This window comes from Pinus tabuliformis, chromosome Q (assembly GCF_031772625.1).
Source record: "Pinus tabuliformis cultivar Carrire ecotype Pingquan chromosome Q, CPIR1, whole genome shotgun sequence".
NCBI lineage: Eukaryota > Viridiplantae > Streptophyta > Pinopsida > Pinales > Pinaceae > Pinus > Pinus tabuliformis.
The window spans coordinates 374,828,706-374,844,025 of record NC_142296.1 but is presented as its reverse complement, the minus strand read 5'-3'; the positions used below and the strand labels follow the sequence as shown (position 1 = coordinate 374,844,025).

The 15,320-nt window shown below is 36.6% G+C and overlaps 1 protein-coding gene across 2 annotated transcripts in view; it reads right to left on the bottom strand.

Annotated features, from left to right (window-relative positions):
* The window catches only part of LOC149219729 (BTB/POZ domain-containing protein), a 222,171-nt gene that overhangs the window by 76,036 nt on the left and 130,815 nt on the right, over nt 1–15,320 (bottom strand). For both annotated transcript variants that reach the window (XM_089384471.1, XM_089384472.1), the window contains 3 exons: nt 2,864–2,943; nt 1,940–2,762; nt 1,136–1,836 (listed from right to left, as the gene is read on the bottom strand). In XM_089384471.1, coding sequence (XP_089240597.1) covers nt 1,136–1,836; nt 1,940–2,762; nt 2,864–2,943 — 1,604 coding nt within the window. The remainder of the gene's footprint in view (nt 1–1,135; nt 1,837–1,939; nt 2,763–2,863; nt 2,944–15,320) is intronic.

Genomic DNA, 15,320 nt, shown 5'->3' with positions numbered 1-15,320 from the left:
AAATTCCTCTACTCACATCCTTTGGCTTAACAATGTACCATTCATTGTGTAATTGTTGTTTCGCAATCAAATATCTGATACATTTCCCAAACAAGGGAAAATGTTAGTAACACCTTCAAAAATAGTTGTTACTAAGTTACTATGCTGCTTCATAGAATGAACGAGAAGAATTTGATGTGCCACCAAGTTTCCAAGGTGGATGTGCTCGAGAACAGAAAAAAATGTCTAGGAAAGGTGTGGAGAGAGCTCCTAAAATTTAGGACAAGTCAGTGTCACCCACATAGGGGATCCTGTCCAAAAACTTGAATAAAAAATAAAAAATAGTATATGAAAAAAAGACAAGTCACAAACATGAATAATGGAAGCATGAAATAAAAATTCACATTGATAATGATAATGATATATGGGCATGTGCTATGGGAGTTTTATAAAGTGTTTGATCTTAGTTGTTTTAGGGCTTTTATTTTTTTGTGTTTATAGATTTTCTAGTTATTGGGAAAAAATCATGGGGGCACCTTAGCAAGTGCATTGATGTGTTCCCCACAAATGGGAAATGTCCACTGTGCATCTCCCTAAAACTCCCTGAAAGTGAGACATGAAGAAACATCCCACTCATCCTAGAAACGTTGGAAGTTATAGCCCCCACCCAGGAGAGCACATCACCATGTAACACTGGGAGAATCAAAGGAAATTATATGAGACCGATTGAGTGAGGACATCATCAATAAGAGGATTGGGAATGGGATATATGGTGGATAAGAGAGAAGAAGCTGCAACAGGGACAACATATATGAGAACTATGAAGAGCAATAGAGAAGTGAGTACAAGGGAATAGTATTGAATTGAGTTTCACTCATCCTGCACCAACAGAAAGAAGGACGAGAGTTCCTACAAATCAGGTTTAGGTTGGTTGTAGCCAATGTCTGTTGGCATGCAGCAGTGAAGACAATCACACACTTTCCATCTACTGGTTATGTATATAGTATATACATCTGGAAGAGGCAAAATATAACGCAACTATGGTGCTATGTGATTTGGCTACGAAAGGTTTCCACATTGTTGCTTGTATCATTATATCTGCAGTATCAATAGGGAAAAATTTAAAATAAAGAAAGAAAATGTTATGGCAGCTGACCCAAATCGGAAAGGTGGGAAATCTCGTAATGGTGTTTGCAGGTCCATGGAAATAGGAGTGTCCTGAGCTGTCTCCCACTCCTGTCCAAGAGGATGTTCTTCTGGATCAACTCTCTGCATAGCAATATTACTGCTACTAGTGGCTCCTGCAGTGTCTCTAACTACCCGACAATGTGAACGTTGGTCATCAATTCTTAGCGTTTGATCTGAATGAACTGGAACACCATTGCCAGTCCCCTGACTTAGCCCAACAGCTGCTGTCAAACCTTCTCTTGATAAATCTAGTTCTCCAAGGTCAACCCTCCCTTCTGACTGTTCATTTGCCAGGTTGTGTTGGGTATTCCTACTTCCTAATCCATAAGGAACACGGGAAAACACAACCCGTGTTGGCGGCCAAGCAACATCTGGGGGTACAAAGGTTGAGCCCCGTCCAATGCCTGCGAGACCATCAACAGCTGCTCGTACACGTACACGTGCTGGTACAGATGACACATTTGCTCCTCCCGATGTGTCACCTCCATAAAGACTTCCCACGGTACCAGCTCCAATAATTCTTTGTCGATCGTCCCTGTAAAAACTGTCATTGGTTCGGCCATGTGAAAATACATCAAAACTCTGCCTGCATCTGCAAGACTGCCTTGCATGGCAGCAATTATTGCATGTATCAGCAGCTACCACTTGGACTTGGTGTCTCAGAAGCATCTGCAAAAGGAAAAAGCAAGAATACTTTAATAATATCAAGAAGCATATGCAACAGAATTAAATCATGTTACAAAGCTTGTAACTGAAGATGAAGTTTCCTGACCTGCAGCCACAGACCATCATATACTGATTTGCATGAGAAACCTAATTCCTCCAGCCTTTTCCGCACATCCAGCAATCCTTCAAAAGTCATGTGGCAATACAGGATCCCACCACCTTCAAAAATGCTAAGAAGTGCATCCAATTCTTCGCTGCTATTGCAATTGCTTTCTTTAGGATATGCTTTGATTTGTTTCCTTCCTACAACTCTTCCACCCCAAGATGGGGTAGGAGAATTATACCTTCCCCAGCCGCTGGGATATGTTCTATTAGTTGAGGTAGCCTTTGGTGATGAACACTGGTGCAGTTCATCCCTAAACAACAGTTTATGATTTCCACTGCATGGAGATTCCTCAAAACTTGCATTACAATCTCCAGTTCTGCTTGCTTCTACAGCCTTTTGCATTTTGCTGAGAGGCTTGTGTATGTCCACCTCAATTTGTGATTTATTGGGTGAACCCATATTTTCATTTCTATAAACATAAGCTATACCTGCATTTGGGCAAGAGAATGTCCCTTGAATTTCATATGTAGATTGTTCTTCACCTACAGATGGACTGTGACAATCTACTACAGAGTCAGCAAGTTCAACAACTACTTCACATGCCATTCGATGATTTTCAAAATTCTTGTAGGAGCAGATTTGTCTTGAATCTGCTCGAGATTCTGGCTTGTGTTCTAACTTAACATTTGCATCTAACCTTTCTGTGGCCTTGACTCCTCCACTGGTAAAATCTACTGATTTAAGTGTTGTATTGGACAAGGGAGGACTATTTATTTCCTGTAAACAACCTTTGGCAAGAAGTACACCTAATGCAAGCTCAAATCTGCATGACAATTGAAGCAGTTAATCCACAGAAGCCTTGTCAAATACAATTGTTATTTCAAAATAGCATCAATAATGGAACAAATATTAATATTTCAATACCGTTTCTCTTCACTTGGTACCCACAGTTCATCTGATGTCAAAAGAGCACAGAGGGTTTGAGTAGAGAGTTTTGGGAGAATCTGCACAAGAAAAGATTTTATTGCGTAGAAAAAATGCATTAACAAACTGTGTGTGGAGCACTGTTAAAAAAAAATATTACCATTCTCAAAAAGGAAAAACACATATTGTGAACAATGCATTGAATAGTAAAATGACAAAATTCATTGCATAGCATGGATGCAGTGCATTTGAAAACTACAACTTTCCAAAATATTTTAAGGTAAATTCAATAAGCGCATTATTTTTTTCTAAATGTCTTATATTTACAAAAATATATTTATTATTCACATCAGCAAAAATAAAATCAGAATATGTAGCTGCAACTAGAGATTTAGCATCCTTAATGAGCAAAAAACATTTGGCCAGCAACTGCACATGTACTTCTTCCTGCCACAAATTGCAGAAAATATACAGAACTGTCCTCATTATCAAATACACAGTCACAGCATATCTTCCAGAGCGAGAAGAGCAACAACAACACAGACAGTTCCAGATACCTCTAAAACAAGAATGGACCAAATAGCCAGAATCACCAAGAAGGGATGCAACTTTCCCTGAAGAACTGAAAACTGTGTCTGGACTCAGGACATAGTTCCAATAGCACCTGGCAAACTGACAATCCCAAAACATGTGTTTCACCATTTTGGAAAGGTTTCACATGGAGCAGAGGCCATCAGATAGGCCACTCTTCCACAACCAGGCCTTGGAGAGGAGCTTCTGATAAACAGCTAATCATGCCAACACCCACAACTTTTAGGACAGCCGCACAGACCACACACTATGTAATTGACAGATCCACCTACCTTCCAGATCATTAGCCGCCCACCAAGTATTGAGAATGGGCTAACTCATGACACTGATGCAAAAGGGATTAGAGCCTCTGAGAATCATACTGCTGCGAGGGGTGCCCAAAAGTTAAAAGTCCACCCCCAATCTCTTCAAAAAGAGCATGCTCTTTAAATTTATAAATTATATTCTTTGATGATATATGCTTTATAAATATAAACATTGACGACAATGCCTATAAAAACAAAAACGTATAAATGGTATATATCACTTTCAAACTTGTTGTACAGACTAATATGGGAGAGTTCAGTGTTATCCACTACCCAAATCCTACGTTTTACTTTCAGTGTCTTGAGGTCGCTAACTCTGGCATACAATATTTTGCCCTAACAATTTTCAGTTAAGCTCCGCATCTAGAGTGAAAATTCGCCATTCGGAAACCCGAATCCTACTACAGCTACTGGAAATAATTGTCCTAATTGTTAAATTAATTTTTAACAATTTATTTACTGTTTGCTACAGCAAATACTAAATGAATCACCATGCAACCTACACAAAAAACTGCGGAAGAAATAAACGCTGTGTAACGAATAAAATATATAAATAATATAAATTTAATGTAAAAGATAATAATCATAAATAATAGTTAAGTTAAGCTAATAATTAGGTTGAAGAGGCATGTCTAATAGGACATGACTCTTCATGAAGAGACGCTTGCGTGATATATAAGCAAGCCTCTTGTTCTCATTGTAAATCATTATCATTATCATTCTTATTCATATTTAATATATAATATTTGTATCCTCATGGATATCTTTATATTCCTAGTTTTCTGGAATAATTAATTTATAGAAGGAACTTTGTTCGCTTCATTTGGTATCAGAGCCACGTTTGGCTGATCTCCAGGCCTTTGGCTATCAACTTATCATCAACCTTGTTGCTGTTATAATTGAAGCGTTTCGCTATATATTGGGAGATTCTCCATTTTTTAGGCCTTTGGCCATTAAAAAAAAATTAACCAAAAAAAAATATAAGTAAATAAATTAATAAAATAAGAAGAAAATAAGAAGTAAAAAAACAAAAAACAAAACGGATACAAAATCTCATACCAAGTATATTTAAAGCTTTTTACGTGGAGAAGCCCGTGGTTTTAAAAGCAACCCATGGTAATTGCCCACAGTATTTTAAAAAGTTAAAGAAAAAAAAAAACAAAAAACAAAAAACAAAAGGAATACGTTTTACTTTTTACTTTTTACGGGCAGAGCATTTTAACGGAGGTTTTAAAAACAACCCATGGTAATAGCCCATGGTAATTTTAAAAGTTAAAGAAACAAGAATACAAAAGCTCTTACGTGAAAGGTAAATATTACTTACTTTTTACAGGAGGTTTTAAAAACAACCCATGGTAATAGCCCATGGTTTTTAAAAGTAAAAGATATTTTGATAACATTGGAGAAAAAAAAGTGTGATCTAAATAATTTTAATCGTTCAAATCTAAAGATTGTGACCGTACCAAGAGTCATGTCTCATCCAAATTTTCCGAGAAAAAATATTATTATAATTATAAAAAAGGATACTATATAAGCCTTATATAGTTACATATAAAAGGAAAGTGGGTCTCAAAAAAGTATATATAAATTTTATATAATTATAATTTTATAATATATAAATTATTATTATATAAATTTTTTATTAAAAGAGCGAACCAAAAAAAGAAGAAGAAGAGGAGAATATTTAAAATATATATAGGAGAAATAAGTGATATTTTATAATAAAAATAGCTCCAGTTGACATATTGTTTACGTAAAAACATCAAGGAAAAAATGGAGACTAGTAATGAAAGGTTTCCTAAAACCCGTAGTACATGTGTTCGCACACTATTTAACATCAAAGGATCACTCGCACGAAGAGAGATCATAATCTCTATCAGTCCTACTGAAAGAAGTAATTATGTTAGTCCTAAATGTGCTAATCAATTGGTGATTCCTGAATCAAATATAGTTGAAACAAATTTCTTTGGCAAACAATACGATATAAGCAATTTACACCTAAATATTGGAGATTATACTTTTACCTCACAATTCACCGTGCAAACCCTATCTTTTAATGATAGTGACATTGTTTTGGGATCACCATGGATGAAAACTCTAGGTTCCTTTATTCTAAATACTAAGAAAACGTTTTTAACATTTTCTTACAAGAAGAAGAAAATAACGCTCCAAGATGTACACTGAAACCTAATTCAGTAACGCCAGAAGATATATCGGATATTTCAAAAGTAATTTCTCAAGAAGGTAAAAAAGTATTACAAAATATGCAAAATGAAATTGACAAAATCACTATTGACAAAAATGAAGAATTTTCTCGACTTAAAAACCATAGTGAAAAATTGCTGACGTAAATTAAGAAACTAAAGAAGGATAAGAAGTCATTAGAAAACCAGGTACAACAACTTATCAAGAAGGAAGCATCAAATGTAGGAATTCAAGTTAATGACAAAACAACAAATACCGATTCAGTGAATGTCACAACTCAGGAAGAAGACAAACAAGTTGAAGAAAAGACGCGCGTGGATGTTGCAATTCAAACGATGAACATCCCCAATGAATGTTTCATAACAAACTCAACATCTTCGCCAGAAGAAAATATAAAAATTGTCGCATGCCCAGTAAGGAAAAATCAAACAAAAAAGGTTCCTTATCGGCATCCGAATCATGAGAACAGACGAATCAACCACGCTACATATTTGAACAAGTCAGAACCGAAACAAAAACCTGATGTTCCGGATAATAGTGATGTAATCTCAATCCAGTATTATGCTAACAAGTCGTCACAAAATTCCAGTGATCAGAATGCTATACAGAAGATTAATCTGGGATGGTCTGATCCCTTCTCGGTGCAACAATTTTGTTTGTCACTAAGAAGATCATATCAACTTGTATCGACGAGGATGACTATTCCAAAACAGAAAGACTTTCAAAGCCGAAAAAGAGATCAAGCTTTTTTTCATCGACAAGCTTTGAGGACAAAGCTTTTTGAGGAAGGAGGCAATGTAACGAATAAAATATATAAATAATATAAATATAATGTAAAAGATAATAATCATAAATAATAGTTAAGTTAAGCTAATAATTAGGTTGAAGAGGCATGTCTAATAGGACATGACTCTTCATGAAGAGACGCTTGCGTGATATATAAGCAAGCCTCTTGTTCTCATTGTAAATCATTATCATTATCATTCTTATTCATATTTAATATATAATATTTGTATCCTCATGGATATCTTTATATTCCTAGTTTTCTGGAATAATTAATTTATAGAAGGAACTTTGTTCGCTTCACGCTGGAAGAAATGCTAGCACACACACATAAATTTACACGGTTATTTCGGACCAATGTCCCCAGAAAAACCCAACCTGGGAAAACCGGTGCAGCAATGAGTGTTTACTTTATTATGCAACAGTGAAATCTGAGTACATCTATGGATGCCCAACTGGCAATCCAAACAGCAAGAAAATCTGAGTAAAATACTGAAGGGAATTACCCTTCTCCCACAAGCAATCTCGGGTTGGACTTTCCCTATCAAAACTCGGCCTCTCAGAGCACTATGTCAGCCCTCTACGCTGCTCTGCGTAGCTGGCTGGACAGTTTGCTCTGGACTAGGCTCAGATGAAGTCGTCCTGCCTCTAGAAGCTGAGAAAATCGTCTCTCCAGCCCTCTAGGACTCCTTCCCGACCTCTGGAACTGAGAATGAATTTTTCTCCTCACCAAATTTATCTGCCTAACTAAAGCAGTGCACAGTCTCTCAGCGTTACCTCTCTGGGATAATTTGACTCGTTGTTGCCTCCTCAGATCTGGAAAATCTTTCCTCTAGCTCCCTATCCCTACCCCTCAATCACTGCTTCGGTCTCACTGGCTCTCTATCTGGCAACTGATTGCTGCTACTCTGGAAATCGATCTGCTCATGAAATCGAATTGTTGAAGTGATTTCTCCAAGCCCCATCAACTTCTTCTTATAATCCTTTGTTGAGACTTCAACGGCCAAGATTAGATCTTAATCGATGCCTAAGATTAACTTGAAGTCGATCTGTGTGAGTTTCTAGAACACACACACCTTCGTTAATTAATTCTAATTAATTAGTCATATTCTCTTACTTTATACTTAGGAAATACTAAAAAACGACTAACAATCTAATTAAGTAATTTCTAGGTGGAATTTCCATAAACGATTTCTGGGTTTTGGAGATATCATGTATTCTAGCCTCTCCACAAAATTTCAAGGCTAGAACACATTTGATGCTACAAAAACTAACATCTAGATTTTGTTAATGTTTGAGATCTATCGCAGAGCATTTGGGCCTACAACAACACAATTTGGAGCTGAGATCACCACTGCAAAAATTTCAGTCACTAGAGTAGATTCCTTAAAAACCTGATGTGTCGATAATCCTATTACTATTAAGTTTTCATTTAAGCATCCATTTTTTGTTGTATGTGTTCGCCATACCCAGACAAATCCCTGTTGAAATTTCTACAAGAATGAATAGTAGAATCTGAATTTCTGATCTAATAATTACTTCCTAATGATCCTTATCAAATTTCCTTTTAAGCCACTGATATCATTGGGCAATTATACACAGAATAATCTCAACAATAATATAAAGAAAAATAGTATGAACATAAAGAGACAGCCATGGACAAAATGGACAAATTTCCCTGGGAAACCCAAACTTGGGAGAAAACCTAGCAACTTTTCTTCTAGGAGAATTGTTCTTCAACAAAGTTCAGATTTACATATAATTTCTAGAAATCTATGCTGAAAGCCAGACCCAAGATACCAGTCAAACCTGGTCAAATATCACCCAAAACCAGAAAAGTCAACACTAGTCAACTGTCAAATTTCAGCCTGTGGTCAATCTGCGGTCAAAGTCTGTAGTCAGAAATCCATGTGGTCAGCCTCAGTCAATGGTCAAATTTTGGACAAACTGCAATTCGGTCAAACTCAGTCAAACTTCAGATTCTTGCTTCCTTTATGTTCACAGATGCAGATCTCTCTTGTAGATGATGTTGTGTTGTTGGATTGGATGAATGATAATGACTTCTTGTGGATTTATATTTTTCAAATGGGTTTGACCAAGGGTCACACCCACTCATGGTGGGGCCGACCTGTCAACTTGGAGAGCCTACATGAACTCCACAAATTAAAATTTTAATTTTATTTTTCATATTTTTTCTTGGTTGATTGGGGAGGCCACTTAGCATGCAGGAATACCTCCCGATGCTACATAAAAATCAGCACTCACTCTTAACGAGGAAGGTATTCTCTGCAACAGATTTCCCCTTAATTGAAATTTCTCCTTCATAAGAAAAGTTCATGAGCTTGCCATATTGATGCACGTTCATACAATGTAACTCCTCCAAAGTTGGCCAAAGTCCTTTATGGCTCTTAAGGAAAATGCATCAATCTCCTTTGGTCCTAACCGAGCCTAGGCATTCAAATTTCTAGTTTCTTGGGAGAGAATTTGCCTTTGGATCATTCACATTTTCTGGTCAAAGTACTTTATGACCTAGCCAACTCCTTCTGGCTTCAAAGGTGAACTACATGTATCTCATTCGGTCAACATAGCCAAGTCCTTCTAGTATCCAATTCCTTCTAGCTTATAAGAAAAAGATTTGTCCAATCATATAAATTCCCTGGGACATTCACTTTTGGTCGACCTAACCAAGTCCTTCTAGCTTCAGAGGTGAATGTAGCCATCTCCCTTGGTAAAAATCCTTTATGGCCTTAGGTGATAGTTTCTAATTCTTCAAAAGACATCAGCTCTCCCTCTCAACGAGGGAGGCATTTGGCATCACGCCAAGCTTGTCTTTGAAGTATACAAACTTCACTCTAGACCAAGGTTGCGGGGGAGCAACTCCCCCCCTTCGAATTGCTCCGGGAGCGCACTCCGAGTGGGAGCAAATCATGAGCGACCCGAGAGCGTGCTCCCAAAATTTGCTCCCGTCACACTCCCACAAGAAAAAATTCGCTCCTTGGTTTTTTCACAAAAATTTTTTCACAAAGATGTTCCAAACGCAAGAAATATAAGCAACAAAAAAAAAAAATCAAATAAACAAGATATTTTGAGTAGGGCAGCCAAATATTCAAGCTTATGGCCCTAGTACCATAGTGATGTAATCTCAATCCAGTCTTATGCTAACAAGTCGTCACAAAATTCCATTGATCAGAATGCTATACAGAAGATTAATCTGGGATGGTCTGATCCCTTCTCGGTGCAACAATTTTGTTTGTCACTAAGAAGATCATATCAACTTGTATCGACGAGGATGACTATTCCAAAACAGAAAGACTTTCAAAGCCGAAAAAGAGATCAAGCTTTTTTTCATCGACAAGCTTTGAGGACAAAGCTTTTTGAGGAAGGAGGCAAAAACCTTCGAATGCTCGCAAAACAAGTGCAACCAAAGGATATAGATCCAATTTTCATTTTGACAGATCCACCTACCTTCCAGATCATTAGCCACCCACCAAGTATTGAGAATGGGCTAACTCATGACACTGATGCAAAAGGGATTAGAGCCTCTGAGAATCATACTGCTGCGAGGGGGGCCCAAAAGTTAAAAGTCCACCCCCAATCTCTTCAAAAAGAGCATGCTCTTAAAATTTATAAATTATATTCTTTGATTATATATGCTTTATAAAAATAAACATTGACGACAATGCCTATAAAAACAAAAACGTATAAATGGTATATATCACTTTCAAACTTGTTGTACAGACTAATATGGGAGAGTTCAGTGTTATCCACTACCCAAATCCTACGTTTTACTTTCAGTGCCTTGAGGTCGCTAACTCTGGCATACAATATCTTGCCCTAACAATTTTCAGTTAAGCTCCGCATCTAGAGTGAAAATTCGCCATTCGGAAACCCGAATCCTACTACAGCTACTGGAAATAATTGTCCTAATTGTTAAATTAATTTTTAACAATTTATTTACTGTTTGCTACAGCAAATACTAAATGAATCACCATGCAACCTACACAAAAAACTGCGGAAGAAATAAACGCTGTGTAACGAATAAAATATATAAATAATATAAATTTAATGTAAAAGATAATAATCATAAATAATAGTTAAGTTAAGCTAATAATTAGGTTGAAGAGGCATGTCTAATAGGACATGACTCTTCATGAAGAGACGCTTGTGTGATATATAAGCAAGCCTCTTGTTCTCATTGTAAATCATTATCATTATCATTCTTATTCATATTTAATATATAATATTTGTATCCTCATGGATATCTTTATATTCCTAGTTTTCTGGAATAATTAATTTATAGAAGGAACTTTGTTCGCCTCATTTGGTATCAGAGCCACGTTTGGCTGATCACCAGGCCTTTGGCTATCAACTTATCATCAACCTTGTTGCTGTTATAATTGAAGCGTTTCGCTATATATTGGGAGATTCTCCATTTTTTAGGCCTTTGGCCATTAAAAAAAAAATTAACCAAAAAAAAATATAAGTAAATAAATTAATAAAAGAAGAAGAAAATAAGAAGTAAAAAAACAAAAAACAAAACAGATACAAAATCTCATACCAAGTATATTTAAAGCTTTTTACGTGGAGAAGCCCGTGGTTTTAAAAACAACCCATGGTAATTGCCCATGGTATTTTAATCTTCTGTATAGCATTCTGATCACTGGAATTTTGTGACGACTTGTTAGCATAAGACTGGATTGAGATTACATCACTATTATCCGGAAAATTGACATTCTCCTTTATCTTTCATTTTCATCCTTTTACCTAATTTTTTAACATTACCATGAAATGACTCAAGATGTTTGAGAGCAGTTACAACCTCATTGGATTTCATATGGAGAAAGTAGACTTTTAAATCTCACTCAAAATCCAGCAGACTTATCAGTTTTTCAAGATTTTAGGATTGGAGGGATTGTAATGTTTCCATTGGATTTTGTCATGTACTAGTGTATGGGACTCGTATTTAATCAAGAGCACCAAGCCCTCTATGTACCTTCATGTTAGTGGCATTGGTTGTCGCACTCCTCTATCATAACCCTTCTGAAATGTACCCATCACTCAAAAAAAGTCTTGAATTGACATGCTACATTTTTTCTATCTTATGTTAATTGCTTAGAGGATGATATTAATGACAAAGATCCCAAGATAGGCTATGATTTTGATGATATGTAGCTATTTGTTGTAGCATGAATTTTTTGGATACTAGAGGCCATCTAGAGCCTATTTGTTCATGTATTTTCAGTTCAGAGATGGATTACACTCGATTCTATTTTGGTTATGTGCACCCTTACATGCTATATAAATGAGAACTTGTAACTTGTGGACGTGGTTTATGAAGATTATAACTTCTAGATGATTGATGTTATATGGTGTAATCCATGTTTTTATGCTTTTTATATCTAATTCATCATTCTACATGCTCTTGTTGACATATATGCACCAAAATATATAAAAATATATATTATATAAAAATTCGCTCCCAAACCAGGAGCTTTTGAAAATGTCGTTCCCCACTCTCGCCTCCAAGTAACCTTGCTCTAGACAAAGGCTTGGTGAAAATATCAACAATCTGCTCATTGTGGATATATACTGGATCTCCATTGCTCCTTTGCACCATGTCTCGAATCAAGTGATATTTGATCTCAATATGTATTGATTTTTCATGAAACACTAGATTTTCTGAAAGTTTGACACAGTTTTGATTATCACAAACCATCACAGTCGATTCAGGCTCATGATCGAATAATCCTGTAAGTAGTTTCCGAAGCCATATTGCTTCTTGACTTGCAGCACTGGCTGCAATGTATTTTGCCTCTGTTGTACTGAGTGTTATTGAAGTTTGCTCCCTGCTAAACCAAGCTATCATGGCAAATCCTAGGCTAAAGCAACATCTTGATGTCCTCTTTTTGTCTTATGCATTCTCAACCCAATCTGAATTTGTATATCCTTGTAGTTTCACTTAACCTCCTGAGACATCTCAACCCATGTCCAATTATACACGTAAATACCTCAACACATGTTTTGTTGCAACCTAATGTATCTGCCTCAACTCAACTATACACTGGCTTAAGGTGTTTACTGCAAAACAAATATTTGCTCTGGTGTTAACTGTTGAAAAATTATCACTGCAGTCAATATTTAATGATTCAATCATGACCACATATTTGTCAAAAGAAAATTGTAAAAGGCATTTTTCATGACCTTGAAAAAGAAGAAAATTTGAATTTATATTTACTGGTTTATTACCCCACAAGTGCTCAAGTCGACCCCTCCAAGATCAAGTCGGCCTGCCCAAGAGACACACCTATTCGTATGGACGAATCACTATATATTAAGCCTACTTGCTCTTCTCCAAAGACACAATTCGGATATCTTATCTAAGGAACTAGGTTGATCTAAGGCAGATATCTCGCATTTTTTGAGGCACTAATTCTCTAGGTAACCATGCGAACATGAAGAACTATTCCTCTATGGAAGTATGCGAAGTCTGAAGCACTTATTCTCTGTGATATGCGAAGGGTCTGAGGCATGATATCTCTATAATATGCGAAGGGTCTAAGGCACTTTATCTCTATGAATAGCGAGAGTTTGAGGTTGAGGAAGAGGTTGAAATTCAGCCCTCTTTGAGAGCTGTGGGAGACCTATCTATGGACAGAGTTGAAGGGATCATGTATTAGATATTGGAGGGTTGGCTTGGCACTTGTGGGAGGTCATCTTGCTAGTCAGTATTTTTCATGTAATCTTGTCAAATATATGCTATTTTGATGTATAAATTGGATTGAATTGGACATTCTCTCATAAGGAAAGAGTGTTGTGTTTTTCCCCTTAGAGTGGGGTTTTCCCAGGGTAATTTTTGGTGTCCCTTGTTTATTGTCTTACTTTGATCTTTCTTGCTCTATGGATATTAATGTTAATGGTTGAAATTTTCATGTATAAGTACTTAATGATTGGAATGTTCTAAAAGAAGTCAAATCGTATCATTGGTTATTAGTTTGAAAATTCCTCTTGTCTTGTATGCTACTAGAATATCAACATTAACTAGGAACATCAAAAATTCGATCAAATGTTTGTACATAGTGGGCTCTACCAAATCTAAATCTAAGGTGGAATCATTGAGCTTCTTCAAATTGGTCACCATAGGTGTAGCCATGATCTTGCAGTCTATCATACTGAACTTCTTCAAGAGCTGAATAATGCACTTCCCTTGTCCAAAGAAGATCTCACCAGGTTGTTGTTGCACCTCCAATCCCAGGAAATAGTGCATTAGACCAAGATCCTTCATCTCAAATTATGAAGCCAGCTCCTTCTTGCACCTGGTAATGAGTTTTTTTGCCCCTGTAAGAAACATAGTTTTAAAATTCGGCCGATTCGAAACGGAAACGGCCGAGTTGATCCGTTTCATTGCCCAGAAATGTGACTCGGTGGAGGAAACGGTTCAGTAGGCCGAGTCATGGCTGACTCGGCCAACTCGGCCGTTTCCTTATTGACTCGGCCGAGTCATAACCAGTGGCCTGAAATCCCATCAAAACAGCGATTTGACATTTTTTTAATGAAATTTTGAAGTGTTTGTTGATTGGTTTGGACTCCAATGTGTTTTATGAATTAGTTAAATGTTATTTGGAGTCCATTTCCCCCTCCCAAACCCTATTTACACACTCAAATGCTCTCTACTATTGATATGTTATTCAAATTTCATGGTAATGTTAAATTCTTAAATTAAAAGTGACATTCTCTTTAATCTTCATTTTCATCCTTTTACTTAAATTTTTAACATTACCATGAAATGACTCAGGATGTTTGAGAGTGGTTTCGGCCTCATTGGACTTCATATGAAGAAGGTAGAATTTTAGATTTCATTCAAAATCCAACAAACTTATCAGTTTTTCAGGATTTCAGGATTGGAGGATTGCAATGTTTCCATCGAATTTGGTCATGTATTAGGGTATGGAACTCGTATTTAATCAAGAGTACCAATCCCTCTATGTACCTTGATGTTAGTGACATTGGTTGTCGAACTCCTCTGGGATTCACTCCCAAACCAGGAGTTTCTGAAAATGTCGCTCCTGCTCCCGTTTTCGCTCTCGCTCCCCACTTTCGCTCTTGCTCCCAAGTAACACTGAGCCAGATGATGTTGGCAACTCTAGCAGTAGCCAGGGCCCAGTAGTACTGGTCACAGACTTTTGTTGTAGAGGCCATTTATAGCCTCCTTGGTTATGTGTTTTTGTTTTGATCTTTATATCATCATCGTGTATGTATTGGACAATGCACTGGGTGCTATTTTGATATAATGGATATATTCATGAGCCTACTTTGATCATATGTTGTTTTCTATTTATATTCTAATGCAGTGTGTTTGGAAACATGAATGAAAATCTTATAATTATGTGTTTTTATAAAAAATAAATATTTAATGAATTTTTTACAATGACCGAGTCATTGAAATCGAGTCGGCCGAGTCGATACCGAGTCGGAGTCGGAGTCAGAGTCGACCCTCGGCCGAGTCGGAGTCGGAGTCGGAGTTTTAAAACATTGATTGACATAATTCTTGGTCAACCTTAGTTTAAAGAATTGGG